The 18,467-nt window shown below is 36.0% G+C and overlaps 1 protein-coding gene across 1 annotated transcript in view; it reads left to right on the top strand.

The window, feature by feature from the left end:
* LOC134665328 (ras-related protein Rap-2b) overlaps nt 1-18,467 on the top strand; it is a 41,505-nt gene that overhangs the window by 5,382 nt on the left and 17,656 nt on the right. The window contains exon 2 of the mRNA XM_063522257.1: nt 16,684-17,116. Coding sequence (XP_063378327.1) covers nt 16,684-17,116 — 433 coding nt within the window. The remainder of the gene's footprint in view (nt 1-16,683; nt 17,117-18,467) is intronic.

Below are 18,467 nucleotides of genomic sequence, written 5' to 3'. Positions count from 1 at the left end.
GTTAGAAACCGTGTATCAAGTTAAATTCAATTTCGCTCTCGCGGTTTATCATCGTCAAGAACAATTTGGTTTATGTCAAAACCACGGTAACACATCGTATGAATATTCGAGCAAACATTAATAATTCAGTTCGTAAGTAATTTTAAGAACAACAAATGATACTTTGTGTAAAGCCTTATATCATCCCCATGATTAATTCAATAAGACTTAATGATCGATATGATACGTCAGTTAATAGATTTAGAAACGATATGGATTAGATATGTCAGTGTCAAATGTGACGTTTCTTCAAACTGAAATTGGGAATCTAGTGGTATTGACCACTTGTTTTCAATTATATTAGTAGAAATTAAATGCCTAGTGGTGGAGATATTATTGAACGAAATACACGTAAAACACTGATTTAAACTTTCACGATTATTAAACATTATCAAACTACATAACACAATAACAATATCGACAGTCGATAAATCGAATATCGTTAGTGTTGTGTGTCGACAGCGTGACCTATAGTGCGCAAAACGTTCAAACTGATAAACAAGACCAAGTGCGGGTAGTTCGAAAAACTCGCGCGGCTAGAAGCATAGACTTATAATATATATAGACGGGGTCTCAGCGAGCTGTCACTGTTGCCACTTTTGTTTAGTGTACGATTAACAATTTAACACCACCTTGCTGTAGCCATGTCGATAAAGTCATATCGATAAACTATCGACATTTCTTACAATTTTAATTTTACTTCAAAGGTTTGACGATATCTAAAATGAACAAAAACGCTTTTATTCTTTATTGTGGTTATCAGATCATAATTTTATCGTCACGCCCCAGCAGGGAACCAAGGGAAAGTTCAGATATTTACTTAAAATACATAAATACCTACTTAGATATGTGTTCCGCAATAATTGAAATATTTTATTATATTCTAACATATTTATTATTCATTAGCATTTCAATTATGTATATGTTTAACGAAGATATTGAAGCTTCAATTAATAGGTATTTCGTTCCGCTGTGTAGCGTTTATCGATATATAACATGATTAAAATCGACTTTTCACATCCCTAAAAGAGCACACATACACGTTTTTACGCACACATACACAGCCTGGATGCATCAAAAAAGGCAACACTTGATTTGAAGTTCACCTTGTCAACAGTATGGTTGTCCTTTTTTGACAAATGGCATTTTAAAAGAGCCAGGAGAGAGAAATGATACTAGTTGCTGCGCCGTCAAAGAGAACAGAAAACGTAGGGGCCTTGGCTAGAAGATGTTGATGTCAACTTGATCCAGTCTTCTCCGAGACCACGGGGACAACGCCGTCCTCGAAACGTCAGAGGTAAATCTTAAAACTTAAATACGCGATTAAGTCCCGTTGTGTAGTTTGATAAATACACGTAATTGAGCGGTCGAATTTCTAAAATCGGCCCCCTGTTATCATTCCACTACAGGTGGTGTTAGCAATACTTTTGTTGCGTGGCCCGCGTGGGTTCATAAAACATCTAGGTATTGAAATTGCCTACTATCCTGCCTACGCTTTCGTAGAATATGAATTTCAAAGGTCTTCACTTTTGTTTGAATAAAAATATGTTCTGGTCTATTTTCAGTTTTTCCATACATGTAACTTGAAAAACTAATGAGCGTATTTTTATATTTCTCTTAATTTTTAATATCAAGTTTATATTTCTTTGTAACTGTTCATGATTTTCAAATTACATGCTTGTATTATATAAGGTGGTAGTTTCAAATGCAAGCTTTACTTTTATGAGCACTAAATTGTACACAAAAAATGTATCTTCTTCCTGGCGTTATCCCGGCATTTCGCCACGGCTCATGGGAGCCTGGGGTCCGCTTGATAACTAATCCCATGATTTGACGTAGGCACTAGTTTTTACGAAAGCGACTGCCATCTGACCTTCCAACCCAGAGGGGAAACTAGGCCTTATTGGGATTAGTCCGGTTTCCTCACAATGTTTTCCTTCACCGAAAAGCGACTGGCAAATATCAAATGATATTTCGTACATAAGTTCCGAAAAACTCATTGGTACGAGCCGGGCTTTGAACCCGCGACCTCCGGATTGAAAGTCGCACGCTCTTACCGCTAGGCCACCAGCGCTTGTACACAAAAAATGTATAATATAATATTAATATCTGCACATCTATGTAGGTCAATGACCCCGCTAGCCGTTTGTGTTACTTCGACATATTGGCGACATGCCAAAACAGGGCGTGCAGTCGAGATTATAGTGCGTGGTTTTGTACCCGATCTCAGCCAAAACTTGTTTGAACGAAGTTGGCTTGGAAAACTTTTCAGATATTGCGACAGGCATTTTAAATGCATTGCGAGTGCGTTACTCAATATTATTAACTATCTTAATTTACTAAAGTGTCAGCGTGAGAAATTTACTATAGATACATTTTCGTGTTGACAGAAACTATTTTGAGGAATTCGCTTATATAGGTCAAACCAAATTTGTCAGTAAATAAGAACAAATCTATACTCATCCTTTTCTTTTGGGTGTTAGTACTAGTGTAAGATAAAGATAGTATGATTCTCTCTGTCTATGTTTGAAATGAGACAGTCCTTTGACAAACTATAGTAATTACATGTGTCGCGACGTTCCCATATTGAACACTATACTCGGACAAGTAATTACACTAGACTACAACAATAGTCCAGCTAGAACGCCGCGACAATAGGAATAATGTTAATAATGGTAATGTGTAAGGGTAAATAGGAGTGGTTAGTCCTACCTTACTGTCTTGTAGTAGTCTCCTTTATCTGCTTCGCTTTTTGCCTCTCACGCACCATCTGTGGTTAAAAGGTAAATATGAAATGACAGGTCACCAAGTGTTTACAGCTAAGTATAGGCTCTTTTTTATATGTCTATTTCTAAAGGTGATGGCATCTTCCATCGATCATAAATAAGAGTTACATATATCTATCATTTAACTCTAACACATGAGCACCATCTTACCCAGCCGGATGGAGGTACAATACAAAGGACTCCCCCCACGGGGAGCCCGCCGACACAAGGTCGGATAACCCGGACGCCTAACATCCGAGCCGAGGCAACTGCCGCACATCCGACACACCTCTAGCCGTGCAGCCGAAGCCGCCACGGCTCTCGCACGCTGGGGCGCATCTAGTCTACCCAGGTGGAGATGAAGGTTTAAAGGACCCCCCCCGCGGGGGGTCCGCCGACACAAGGTCGGATAACCCGGACGCCTAACATCCGAGCCGAGGCCACTGCCGTACATCGACACACCTCTAGCCGTGCAGCCGAAGCCGCCACGGCACTCGCACGCTGGGGCGCATCTAGTCTACCCAGGTGGAGTTGAAAGCCTGGGGCACATCAAGTCATACCCAGACACGGAGGCACCTGGTAGCTTCGCTCAGTAGCCAAAGCTGCCGCCCTCCTAAGATAACCTTGTCCGCTTTACCTAAGATGGTCTCCAACAGCTTCCACGACCTGGATCGTGGCAAGCTAAACTCGTACATACATTACTGCTTCCACGGCAAAGTCACGTGGCAAGCCAGAACATTTAATCATTTAATTGTACAATACTAAGACATAAATACAAAGCAGTAAACACTTAGCTTTCTGGTAAACCAGTCCATGTGGCCACCAACTCCACGCGTCGCGCGTCTATTCACTTTTACTAACACTTGTTCTCACAGCTCTGACCTCTTGAAGCTCGAACGACAAAAATGGCCGCGCAAAAGACGCTCATAGCATTTAACCCTTCATCTACCCTCACATTAAGAAAAGTTGTTTAACCATAGACAAAATCTATTTAACCCTTCGCGACGTAATCCAATTTGTTCGACTGTCGCGACAACATGCGATTGAACAGTCTTAAATCTTTACGGATTGTCCATCCTACTTGTATATCAAACCCTAATATAGCCAGATCGTAAAAAGTCTGCAGCGATTTTGATAGCCCACGCAGTGCAAGTGTCATTTTAAACATAAAACTTCTATGAAATTATGACGTATACATAACACTTACACTGCGTGGGCTATCAAATCCGCTGCAGACTTTTATTGGTGCGACTATACATACAGTATACAATATTTCGATATCGCTCTCAGAGTTATATCCTCGTAGCAGCGTATGCTACACCTTATGGAACGTAGCCATGCTACAGAATTATTCTGTAGCATGGCTACTACGAAGATACAATGTCAACAACTTTGATTATAAGGAACTTACAATAAACATGACGTTTGTAGGTCTCAGGTAACTTAAACATTATCGTCGCAACTTAAGGCTTTATCTTACCCCAATAATGTACCAACAATAAAAGAATTAGCAACAAGTAACTTAAAGTTTAAATATTAATAAAAATAAATAAATGTCAGGGGACATCTTCCACAGATCAACCTAGCCCCAAACTAAGCAATGCTTGTTATGGCTGCTAGGTGACGATATACATACTTCTATTGATAAATAAAATACATAGAAAATACCCATGACTCAGGAACAAATATTTGTGTTCATCACACAAATAAATGCCCTTACCGAGATTCGAGCCCAGGACCATCGCCTTCACAGTCACTGCCCGCTAGGCCAGACCGGTCGTCTACAAACTAAATCCTTTGATTTTTTTAACTGTACAGCTTCAAAAGAAATCATTTCCATTAAACTAGCTAAACATAAAGACCTTCCTTTCGACCCGCTAAATTTACAGAGAGCAAACTCGACTCCAGGCATCCCAAAGGTCAAAGGATGTAAGGCAACTTTACTATTGAGCTAAACTTTTTTTAATGGTGTCCTCAACCCATTCCATTATCGTTCCACACGACTTGCCGCACACAATAATATGAGGCCACACAATGTGCTATTTTCTACCTGACGGAGTAATGACGGCGTTGCCAACCTTACAATTCAATGTAGGGATGACATGTAGGACTTAATCGTGGTAGGATAGATTTTGGCTGTAGTTCATTCAAATTTACGCTTTGCGGGGAATGTTCTCAAAAATAAATAGTGGTGTATGTTTGAGATAAAATATTTATGATTTTTACAATAAAAATAGAATTACGTTTTAGGTATACCTTAATATTTTGGTTTTTCCAAAATTTGTATTATTGTTAAGCCTTATATTTTTACTCTTGGTACAATCTCAAGGTAAGTTAAAAACCTAAGTCGCGACAATAACTTAAGGTTTCTTATTAATGAAAGTTGTTGACATTGTAATATATTAATATATTTTTATTTAATCATTAAATTATTAACAAGAAGGGCAAACATCTATATGTTTGTTAAAAAAACGTTTAATATATTAACATTAGATCATTTTTATGTCAAAATGTACGTTTAATGGCCTTCATAACTCATCGTGAAATACTTAAACCATGATGTCGTATTAGGTAGTTCTTAACATTGAGCCACACATGCTGAAGCTGTTCGCTCTTCAGTGGGTGAAGGTTGAGCGGTGAATGCACACTCAATAGCCAATAGATATTTGTTGGCTTTCTCCTCGGAGTAAAATATTTCTACATAAAATCAAAGTAGATGTGCATATTTTCAAAGGGGTAATTTTGTTTGCAAACGAGTAAATTTATCAGATAAGATTGGAATATAAAATAGCCACCTGCTCTTTTTGATACAAGTTTATTAACGAACTAAGCATGGGTTCATAAAAAAAAAATAGAAAATGTAGTCATTATTTATGAATGTTTTTAGATATTATTAGCAACTTTTCAATTTTGGAATATCCAGTAAGTACACCACTCAAAAACAGTAGAATAATATATGTTAGGTACTCTAGTTTTAAAATTCTGTAAAATAATAAATTGTGCTAGTTCTTAAATAAATAAAAAGTAAGTAACACTTTATTGTACGGAAGAGAGGAATACAGATACATTAGATATAACATAAATATAGTACAATGGCGAACTTATCCCTAATAGGGATCTCTTCCAGTTTACCTAAAAATACCATATTGAGTAAGTACTTGAAAAATGATCAGCCCTAACGGTTCTTCTTACGGCTCGTTGGTCCTTCACAAACTCGTAAAGCATCTCCCTAGCCGACTTCCTGCCCTGTGATAATTTTACTACGATGTACATAATGACTTAACCCATAATTATATTTACAGTGGAAACTGGATAAGTGGAACCTGGGTTAGTGGAAAACCTCTTTAAGTGGACCCAAGTTCTCGGTTCCAGTCCCTTGGCAACGAATTACCTCTATAAGTGGAATTTTGGGACCTCTATAAGCGGAATCCATTTTTTCGAAAATTTCTTATTTTTACCTCTGTAACTGGAAGCAGCCGTCTCCGAAACCTCTTTGAGTGGAATAGCTCGGCGTTATAAAATTTGTTCACGTTACAAAAATGTGTTCGACAATATTCTCGATATTAAAAGAAATGTGGTAAAATGTGACTCAAGTCAACAAACCAAAATGACGGATTTTTTTCATTAAAGTACAATCGGTACTTTGATTTATTTAACCATACTGGTTTCTCTTGCATAAGTAAATATTAGGAGTGATTTTGTTTGATTGATTTTGTTTTTGAAATTTTGAAAATTGTATACGAGTATACTGTGGATTATTTACAGTATTGCTTTTTTTAAAGTCAGGATTACATACCTATATTTTGTTAATACATACATATCTACATACATATTTAATAAAAGATGATTATTTAAGTCTTGATCTTTTAGTTGACCATGCTATACGTGACCTCTATAAGCGACATTACTAGCACCCACAACCTCTGTTAGCGAGAGCCTCTGTAACTGAAAAAACGTTTTATTTGAACCTGGTTAAGTGGAAAACTGGATAAATGGAAAACCTGGATAAGCGGAACTAAACAGCCGGTCCCTTGCGATTCCACTTATCCAGTTTCCACTGTATATTACAATTTAATTAATAATATAAGTAATTTTTATCTTGTATTTTATTTTATTTTCATGAATATATTGCTAAATAACTTTAAAAAATATTATATTTATTATGTACATCGCATTGAAATTAATATAGCTTTCTCTCAAGACAAATCATTGTTCAAATAGATTTAGTATCTTTTGGGAAAATTTACCTATAATTAGGTATAGGTTATCCATTCTTCACAAGTACTAAAAATATGTATTTATTTGGACATTTGGTACCTACGCTCTAGGATATATTTTGATTCTATCTCATCGCGTGTTAACCGAACAAAAGTAAATAGTTATTTGTACAATAAGAGATCAAAGTTTGATATTTCTTCGAGTGCTTATTTTGAGTCCCGTGCAAGCGAAAGATTCTATAATTTAGAATCTTGAGCGTAGTAAGGGATTCAAAAGCGCACGAGATGTAAATAACTTTGATCTCGTGTAGTACACAAAATTTTTCACCCTAAGCAGTGAGAACATACCTAGAGGGACAGAGATAATAGAACCCAAGTATATCGAACTTGTATTAGACCCCGCATGTTGAAATGACATTTGACTATAAAAGTCACTTGAATGACATTTTGTCTCACTCAGTGAGCAAAATGCGATTTTGCTCACTCATACTGTCTCACTAAGTGAGCAAAATGCGATTTTGCTCACTGAGTGAGACAAAATGACTCAGTGAGCAAAATCGCATTTTGCTCACTGTTTTTAAGAAGCAAAGTACCGTTGTTCGAGCTGCTGAGGTGAAAAACTAATTATTAAAGAAGTAGGTATACAATCACCCCCTTATTCATAAACGTTTACTAAAGTTGACAAGCCGATAATAATCGTGTGTCCCTTTCCATCATACCAATACGTCGGAAAGGGACAAATGATTATTATCGGCTTCTCAACTTTAGTAAAAGTTTATGAATAAGGGGGTTAAAGTATAATATTTATTGTATTTATTTTAAAATAGAAGCGCAGCGCGGAACAATCTAATCGTGCATCACGTAATGCCACTATTGACTAAATGACTAAGAGTCAGTTTCAGAAAGGTCAGTTTACTGCTTTACGAGTAGGTGTGTAAATAAATTGAAGAGACATTACTTTTCCAATTACTATTTTTTATATTCTGTAAGCACAGGCGCCATTAGATGTATTGCTGAGTCCAAAACTTAACAAATTTTCTTTTACCAAGACGTTAAATGTACATGTTCAGACATTCATTGCCACTAAGTGCTACGAGTTACGCTCGTAGCGCGTAGCCACGGTTTCGCCGTATGTAGCGCGTAGTCGCTACAAACATTGTACCCGACAGTCAGGTTCTTGGCCCTCAATGTGTAAATATACTTGAAGGCGACTGTACATCAAATAAATTTGTTTGCGGCGTGTTTATTTAATCAAAGAAATGATCGCTATACAACTATGTATCTCTTTTGAGATTTTTATCATAAGGTAATTTCTAAGTCGGATATGGTCCGATTTAGAAGCTACCTTAAGTTAAATATCTTAATTAATAGACATCTATGATTGTATCTATAGCAACATAATTTCGAATATCGCAAACATGTTTTCAACAGAATAATGCTAAAGTTCATTTGGCAATATTTACGAATTTGCAGCGCTTATTATGAAAACATAATTATTACACAGTACAATATTACTAGTCAACAATGTCAACATTAAACTTTAATTAGAAGAAAATTACCTATATTTATTATAGTTATTTCCAACTTTTGATTTGAATTTACTGCGATAAATTTACCCGATTCATCTTAGTTTTCTGAAGTGGTTTAATTTTGACATCCTTACTCTCCAGTTTACCAAAATTGGTATAACTAAGCCATCCACACTTCCCGGAATATTGCGTGTCGTCGTTACCAACATGGCGGTGACAATTTTAACGAGCAGTTGGCAGTGAAAACCCGCGTGTTACGCTTTATGACACTCCTAACGCGAGAGTGATATCTAATGGACGGGCCTTTCAGCGTCATTTGTTTCTAGTTAAAAAGCCATGCGCAATTTTAAATGGGTCACAAAGCTTTGATTAAAAAAAGAGCATTCAACATATTTGTTTTTATTATTATAGGGTTTATGGTTCAGAGGTTAGGTTGCCTATACATTAATCATAGCTAGTTCAAATATAATAATATAACAGTCATCTTTGGGTTCTTGCGTGTTAGTGGCAAACGTTAACAATTTTTACTTTAGTGTCGATATACATATTCAATATCATCAATTAACGACTCGAGCGCGGCTTCTAATTCTGCCGTTTATAACCACGTTAATGAATAGTTGCTTTATTAAATGTTCTGGAAACATAGAAAATGATATATTAGACTTGTATAATTTGTGAAAGCGAAAATATCTATAAATGTAGGTTGCGAGAGTAGGTATTTAAAAAAATATGAGTTGTATGCATCTGTCAGATGTATGTACCTAAAGGGTCTATGCTCCATGTGCAGCGCAGACCCTTTAGGCATGCAAAGTCACAAATACTCGCCACTAGACTAAATTACTAACCTTGCCTTAAGTAAAAATTTTTGAAGCAACAAAAGATGCAAGAATACAATCACTACTTTTTTTAAGAAACACAAAATAGTGCTTGGAGTAATCCTTGATACAATGCCAAGGCTTTCAGGAGAAAGAACTTAACAGCTTTTTGAAGAGTCGTTAAAGCACCATTGTGCTTTAACGACTCTTCAAAAAGCTGTATTCATTAATACAGGGGGCACATGCAAGCGTCCATGAATTCTTGGCCTAAATGACTGCTTAACTTATCTAGTCACGAGTTACAGGAATCAATAATAAAGGAATCAGGAATAATAACAAAAAAATACAAGTACCTAAAGATAATGAATATAATAATAGCTTTGCGATCAACCCACAACAAGAGCAGCTAGTATTAATAACCTAACGTCGGAGCTTACATGAAAATAACGATCTGCAGCTATCAACTTATGATATCAGACTAATGGCAAAGGAAATTACACTAGTTTTTGGGAAATAAATGTGCTGTCATCGCCTATTGTGATAGAGGGGGGCCTGGAGGAAATGCCGCTCCCATGCAGTTGAGGAAAAATGAATCGGCGCCGACAAGTCGGAGTTTGTTTGTAACAAGTAACATCTCATGACTGCATGATGAGGCATTGTAGCGAATGGTTATATAATATAAAGATTTACCCCCTTATTCATATACGCGCTACAAATATTTGTCCTTTTCTGTCATTTTGAGATATTTGTAAAAAGGGATAAAATGTAATTTAACTAAATGAAGCCCGTAAAGTTTTATGAATAAGGATGTATATATGTAGGTAGGTAGTACATGTCTCAGCCCGTATACACTTTTTATTACTTATTATTGTCAAGCAGGCCACTGGTTAGCAAATCATAGCTATAGACTTGTTACTAGCATAATGGTGTAAAACTAGCTTACTTTATACAAAAAATTATCAAAAACAAATTTCATAGTAAATCACGCTATTTATGATGTCCACTTGTTAAATATATTTGTGGACATACATTTTGGTACACCCGAGTTTAATGTTGACCTTTCAGCGGACATAAAAATTCAGCACATGAGACATAAAGGGAAATAAAGTAATAACGGTTTACAAGATTAATTGGTACCAGTGTGCGTCCTGGCGTGAATGGGTTGACAAATGGCCTCATTTTGTGCCGATTTTACCATAAAAGATTTTAGAAATGATCATCAAAGGTTTTGTTTAGATACCTTTTTAGGGTTCCGTGGCCAAATGGCAAAAAAACGGAACCCTTATAGATTCGTCATGTCTGTCTGTCTGTCTGTCTGTCCGTCCGTATGTCACAGCCACTTTTTTCCGAAACTATAAGAACTATACTGTTGAAATTTGGTAAGTAGATGTCACAATCACAACTTACAAATTGATTTTGACCCACTTTAACCACTTCAGTTGGGTATACAATGAATATCGACGTTTAGAATGGTGGAGCAAAATTGTTTTCTTTGTACCTATTCATAAAATTGTCGACATTTATCACATTGTAAAGTGCCTGAAGCATACTAGAATCATAGCTTTGGAAATATAAAATACACCTTGGGTATATACGTCGATTACTCGTACAATAGGTCAATAAAATTGATATGATGCCGCCCGCTGGCAGATAAAGCGACGCTCATAAAGAGGTTATTGTGAGCCTTTTCGGGGCTCACACACGAGTATGCTTCGTTCCCTCCGACCATATTGTGTTACTCTCGCTAATAGAAAAACACCATTTCTCAAAAGAAAAGCTCTTGACAAAGCGCTTCTGTAATTAGTGGGGTAGTACGCTCGCGCTTGTTTTACATTTGTTTTATTTTCTTTTGAAAAGATTTTCAGATTAATTGCAGTCTTATCAAGACTGTTTAAATAATGAAATTCAGTTTAAATGGTCAATTTGTTTAATGTAAACAACAAAGTAATGCCATTACTCAAATAAAAACGCTCGTTCGATAAAATAGGTATTTAGGAAAACCAAAATTTAATTAAAATGTTTCACGTAAGAATATAACGAAGTCAAAAAGTTTGTCAGTGAGTTAACTAACGGTCTGAATACATAAAGTGAGAATGTGTATCGTGAGATACTTAATTAGCTTGGAGACGTTGCAAATTTCCCATCAGTATGTTTACTTGGTGTGAGACAACCCCAAATAATCCTAATTGAAGATGGAGATCTGTTGAAGTAATAAAATGTAATAGGTATCGTTCGAAGCGTAACGTATATTATACGTTAAGTTTATGGGATTCTTCTTACTGTTTTATTTACGAGAAAATATAATTTGCTTTAATGTCACTTTGGGTATTTAATGAGTGCTGATGTGAAGTATTTCTAATGGAAGATTCTACGATGATATTTAATATTAGGTCATTAACTAAGTATAGTCTCTACTTAACAGTTTTATCGTGTACTAAGAAAAAAACTAATTGTAGAATATATATTTTTAATTCGTTGCAGTTTTTCTATATTTTTTTTATATTATAATTACCTACTCCCTAATGAAGGTTTATGTTATATGAAACAGGCTCCAACACCAAAGATAACATGTAGGTACTTTAAATTAAAAGTAACATAACCTACCTCAACTTGCTCGTTTATGCCTTCATGTCCATATCAACCTGTGAGAAAAAGCAATAGCAAATAAATCAACTGAATAAACTATATAACTCTACATGACCCAAATATGTAGGTAATACTGTAGACGGGTATAAGGGAAACATTCCATTTCTGACCGCAGCGGCCCTACTACGAGTAATATGAACGCGTCGGTGTTATTTATTGTCAGTTTCCATAGTAAAATGAACGGTAATACTGCTGTCGTTGGAAATGGACTGTCACCTTTAGAGTGACATTTCATTTCCAACTGCAGCTGCAATACTGTTCATTTTACTATGGAAACGCGTCGCTGTCATTGTCAATTTCCATAAAAAATGAACAGTATTGCAGCTGCAGTTGGAAATGGAATGTCATTTTTAGATTCAACAATAATGTACTTCATGAACTCATTTTATCACAATTTCTTTAACAAAATTTATAGAAGTCAGATTTATTTTGTACGGATTTAATTCGTTCCAGTTATTTTATTTCATTAAATGGCTGTACCAAAGAAATATCACAGTCATGTTTTATTCTGCAACCGTAATCCTGTGTTGATAAACGCAAATACTCTCGTATCTCGTCCCGGCCGCACATGTCACCGGGCTTATCAGTCTGCAAATATACCGATCAATATGCAGTACACTGACTCACCTTGTGAAAAATACGAGCATTTAGTAGAGTATAGAAGTACCTACTAGGTACTAGGTACCTAGATTTATGAATATTTTAGAAAATATAATTGTATACTTACACATTATGCCATTACTAAAGTAAATGTGAAAGTTAGTGGGTATGTCTCGCCTTTTACTTCACAAAAGGGTACGTCACGTTTCGCAAAAGGATGGGAATGAACCTTATAAGTAAGCTATTTCCTGCCCCTATTCCTTCTTCTTCGTAACTAATAATTCTAATAAACAAATCAAAGTCTAATTCCATTCGGGTAGATATGTTTACCGCTCAAAAAATACTTAATAACTAATTTTGGTTAAGACCGTTTTTATCTTCATATAGGTACATTTTGTAAGGGAAATTACTGAGATGCAATGTATCATAATGTAGCTGACCGATTTAAGATTTTTGCACGAAGTATATTGTATTTGTTTGATAACAATTTGTTGCCATTGGACCATAATAGAACCAGCGAGCTGTGAACATGGAAATTGTGGCGTTTATGCAAATTTGAAGCTTTTAAGCATGCAACGCCCGCAGTGATTACTGTTGGCACAAACGTTTCAATTAACCTAGTTGATTGTTCCATTGTCCTAATATCGCAGAGGTAATAGAGTTCCTGTCTAATGACAGTAATGGCCACAGCTTGGATCCCAACATGCTCGATCGATGAACAGTTCTCTTGGCTTATATCGACCAGGATATGAACCGTGATTACCTTTTTTCGTTTCGAGCTCCCGATATTTCGACGCACTGCCGTGTCACGCCAAACTCCGTTAACTCGAGTTACATGAGTTACGGATAACCAGACTAAATCGTCTTAAAAACCATTCTATATATATATATATCTTCTAAAAGAAAATTTTAATGATCTTCATTATTTACTGAGAAAAGCATATGACTAACTCATGTAACTTCATTTTTGTGCCGATGGCGTCAGGCACAACTCCGCTAACTTGAGTTGTATGGCTGACACGACCAAAATATCAACATCGTTTCTTAAGTTACCGGAGTTAGGCATAACTGGCCGAGCGCTCGATTTATACAACAATATTGGTATAGTAATACGTGTCACGTTTGATCGCACGTATGTCATGTACATACCCCGGCCGGCGAGAGCAAAAATGCGTCTGCTCCTAGTGCTTAATTAAATATCGACTATTCTATCGACATATGGATGTCGATAGAATAGTCGAATTTTAATTAAGCACAATGATTTTTTTAAACTGAGCCATTAGTATTTGTTATTTATTACAACTTGATACCTCCTCCACGCGTTTCTAAGAATAACCCTAAAACAATTTTCTATCAACATAAAATTATTATTATTATAAAGTTATTCACAATAAGTATCAGAATGTGTTGAAGAAGAACGTTGGCATTTTAACTTTAAACAATTTAAATAAATTGATATCTGGCAGAGAAGTGGAACTACCTAATACAGAACAAATTCATAATCACTATCAATTATTTCGTTTTGCTCCGATTACTACAGTAGATTTAGAACGGTCCTTTAGTTGGATGAAATGGATTTTATCGGCAAGGCGAAGGAGTTTAAAATCAGAAAATTTAGAAAAAATGCTAATTGTATATTACGAAAATTACATAAAATACTGAATAAATACAAACACTTGGTTTTAATTTTGTTTACAACAATAATTAATACTTCTGCATATCATAACGGTGGTCCAGTACATCGTGTTGTTTTTATCGACATCGACCAAAGTGTGTGTCCTCGCACTATTAAGCTGTCAACGCATTTTTGCTCTCGCCGGCCGGGGTATGGACTCATGTAACTTGACTTACATGACTACGTGTGACCACTATAGTATGGAAGAGTTGATCATGCGAAATCATTTAATTCGAATAAAATGAAAACTATTCAATAATGTGAAAAAAAATGAAAGGGCCCAATCTGTGACCATATTTCCTACATGTAGATTAGAAAAAAATAAAAAATTACGACGAACCGTCAACGATAACAGCATTTGAATCTTTAAAAATTTAAACGTAATTATCTCGAAACTCAACTTTTACAGTTACATGAGATGCGCGTGACACGGCAGCGCAGTTACATGCATATTGTTCACGGGTAACTAATGATAGCGGGTGGGTGTCAAAGTTGACACTATTATCAGTTAAATTACCCGTGAACAAGATGCAATGTAACTGCGTCGAAATATCGGGAGCTCGAAAACAATAGAAAATGTAATCACGGTTCATATCCCGGTCGATATAAGTCTAGTGAAACTAACCGTGAATCATTCAAAACTATTCTCTTCGCTTTTAGAATTTAGCACACTGTGAATAAAATAGCTGCCTGAAAAACTATCCAAGGTTTATCCTCCAATTGAAAACGGCACAATGCAACCATTTTAATTTCAGACGCGCGTAGCGTTGAACTGATAAAACCCGCCATTTTGTAGCACAAAGCGCTATATGATTGATGAATGGTCGTACAATCGTCCCGATTCACCTGAAATCCTGCGAACTTAGAGCCTTTGTTATGTAAAATTCATGTCGATTTCGGAAAAATATGATTATTAAATGTGATTGATTAGTAAAACCAGAATAACTGTATTCTAAAATAATATTTTTAAATCGGAAAAATACCTACCCAAACAATGTTGACCAGTATGGCGTTGGAATAAATGCACTACAACATGACTACTGGCCTGTAACCGCGAAAATCGAAGTTCGCAAATTGCGGGCATTTTTCTCTGTCACTCTAGATACGCCTTCATTGGAGTAAAAGAGAAAGATCCCCGCAATTTGAGAATTTCGGTTTTCGCGGTAGCGCCTCTGACTACAGAATATCACTACAAAATGACACGTTAAAAGAAAACTACAGAACCTAATCCAATCGCATCTCCGACTAACGAAATCGACAATAGCCTATAGCTAATTTAGCTATTATTCAATTTTGTGGTGGTGAAAAGTCGGCAAAGGGTAATTAAACGAGGAAATTGAAAGCAAACAAGTTATAACTGTAACTCTGGGATAACTGAGAAATCCCGCTAATTCTTGCGGTAGCCTCTTAAACCGCTTTCAATATTTAAGGAGAACGTTAGCTCTCGTTCCGTCTACGTTATTAATATTATTATATGCGGGCCAAACACTATGAGTAATGGTAACATCCCATTTCTAACCGCAGCTGCACTACCGGTACTAAATGCGTCACTGTCATTGTCAATTTCCATAGTAAAATGAACAGTAGTGCAGCTGTCGTTGGAAATGGACTGTCACCTTAAGATCGACTAGTTAACTTTTCGTAATGTCAATACTGATGAATTGATGATAGTGCAGTGATTGGGATGAAAGTTTTAATGAAACGAAGGAATTACATAATTGTTTATTTCATTTCTATTGATACTGCCTAGCTCACAATACAAAAAATAGCATGCCCGTAAAAGTAAATTCTCGATTTAGAGTAATGGAAAATATTCGATATTCATTATAAATTATAATCAATTAATTATACCTTCATTATTACGGGTAACCTTTCGAGATTTGCAATAATTGGGTAAACTGCAAATTCATGTCTTCATTACGCTCGTGTAATTTTAGAATTAGGAATACAAACATAGCTTTAGCAGCATAATGTCAGACAATTAACTAATTCGCAGCCCGCCTCTTGATAAGGAACCGGGTACCCTCATTGTTTATCTATCGCACGAATACATTAGTCGCCCTTTTCGTAGAGTTTTATCGAAGGACGTTGCCATATTTCCAGTTAACTACGCACGACCGATTTGCATGATAATCATTCGCTTTAGAAACGTGGCCTACACACCAAATTTGTGAATTTATTACGTAATAACTTCACTTGACACTGTATTGAATATAAAAATTGTCTAGACCGGATTTTGTTGCTTTTTTCAATGACTTTGAAATTAGAAAACCATATTTTTCCTATAATGAATTTTAAAAACAGTTAGATTCAGCTTAAAAAAAGAAATTTTCAGAAATAATTATCTTCAAAACATAACATTTTAAACAGAACTAATCGCAGCTTCTTTTGTTACAGGACCGAGCGAACAGAAGAGACAGTCGCCAGTAGCGCCAACCTCACCAACAATGCAGTGCGTCATAAAATTGTCGTACTAGGAGCCGCCAAAGTTGGCAAATCGTCGCTGATAACACAATTCCTCTACAACACGTTTTCTCCTAAATACAAACGAACGATCGAGGAAATGCACCACGGAGACTTCAATGTCGCTGGAGTTAGATTGACATTGGACATTTTAGACACATCAGGGGCTTATGAATTTCCTGCCATGAGAGCTTTGTCTATGCAATCGGCGGATGCCTTCATTCTAGTATACGATATCACGGATCCTGACAGCTTCGCAGAGGTGCGGACGTTGCGGGATCAGATTCATGAGACGAAAGCCAGCACAGCCGTGCCAATAGTGGTGGTGGGGAACAAGGTAGACCTGGCGGAGACGGGGGCAAGACAGGTAACTTTCATACATATAATTATTATACATAGTAGGCAATTAAAAATTATAAGATGATAAAACTCAACGATGCTGGTTTTAAGTAATCCATCCAAAATATCCTTGTGCATTTATAGCAAAGACACATGAGGAATTTCTTAATTAAGAGCAAATTTAATACTACTTAATTGCCATATATGAATGTGGATCAACGAGTACATTACGAGTAATGAACCATACCATATATTCACGATATAATAAAGTAAATATTTTGTGACAGATGTATATTTACAATATTTACAAAGGTAACTAGATCAATTTTCAACGAAACCTAATGTGACCTGGGGCATAGTCCCCAGGACACTGGCCGCATTTCCCCGCTGTATAGTTAAACTCAGCCTTTGGGCAAAATATGACTCTGCTCGTAGGTCGCCAGACACCCCAACAAGTTCTCGGGAAATATCCTTTGTTAATGTTTTGGTGTCTGACGACCAAGGCCCAAAAGTCTCGACCGCCAGTGCCGCAAATTCGTGGCATAAATTTTAATTTAAGTACCATAAAATAAAATGTGGCGGTCAAACAAAGCACATTAAATACGTTCACAACCAAATTTTAATTAAAATATATCCACGCAAAACAAAACATTGCAACAATAAATAATTAAACGTACCGATGTAATTAAAAACAAAACATGCTTTATTGAGCACGTTCAGAAACGTGTTATTTGCTTTCTGGAAAGCAATTTGTGATTCTGATCGGATAAGACACGTGTAGAGACACGTGTCTCTTCGCCACGAGGACTAGACATTTACAGTAGAATAAATACACTCCTATAAAGTAAATACATTCATTTCGAAGATAGACTTCTTAACAAAATGAAAAAAATAACCGTAATTTAATGCGACTAGGCAAAAACCAAAAATATATTTATAGGTTTTTTTAACAATACTTGAATAGAATAAACTTTGCTGATTATATTTTATTTTATTACCAAACACTTTATATGTATGTATTTATTTTGAAGTTTTTGAGAAACGGTTCCACATTCCCAATATATTATGTCAAACAAGGATGTGATAGAAAAATAAAATAAAATTTAAATTATAAAAGAAATATGTCCATCTTTGGGTCACTAAAGTGTCATTGGTTACATACGTGTACCAAATTTCAATTTAATTGGTCCAGTAGTTTCCGAGGAAATAGGGATGTGACAGACGGACAGACAGACAGACGCATGAGTGATCCTATAAGGGTTCCGTTTTTTCCTTTTGAGGTACGGAACCCTAAAAACCAGAAACTACCAGTTTCGGAACCTTGAAACGTATGGGTAGTAAATATAAAATACATAGGCGCGTACAATTTTGAGTCTACT

Source organism: Cydia fagiglandana, chromosome 6, assembly GCF_963556715.1.
Source record: "Cydia fagiglandana chromosome 6, ilCydFagi1.1, whole genome shotgun sequence".
In the NCBI taxonomy this organism is placed as follows: Eukaryota; Metazoa; Arthropoda; class Insecta; order Lepidoptera; family Tortricidae; genus Cydia; species Cydia fagiglandana.
The sequence above is the reverse complement of the archived record's forward strand: the minus strand, read 5'-3'. Positions and strand labels throughout refer to the sequence as shown.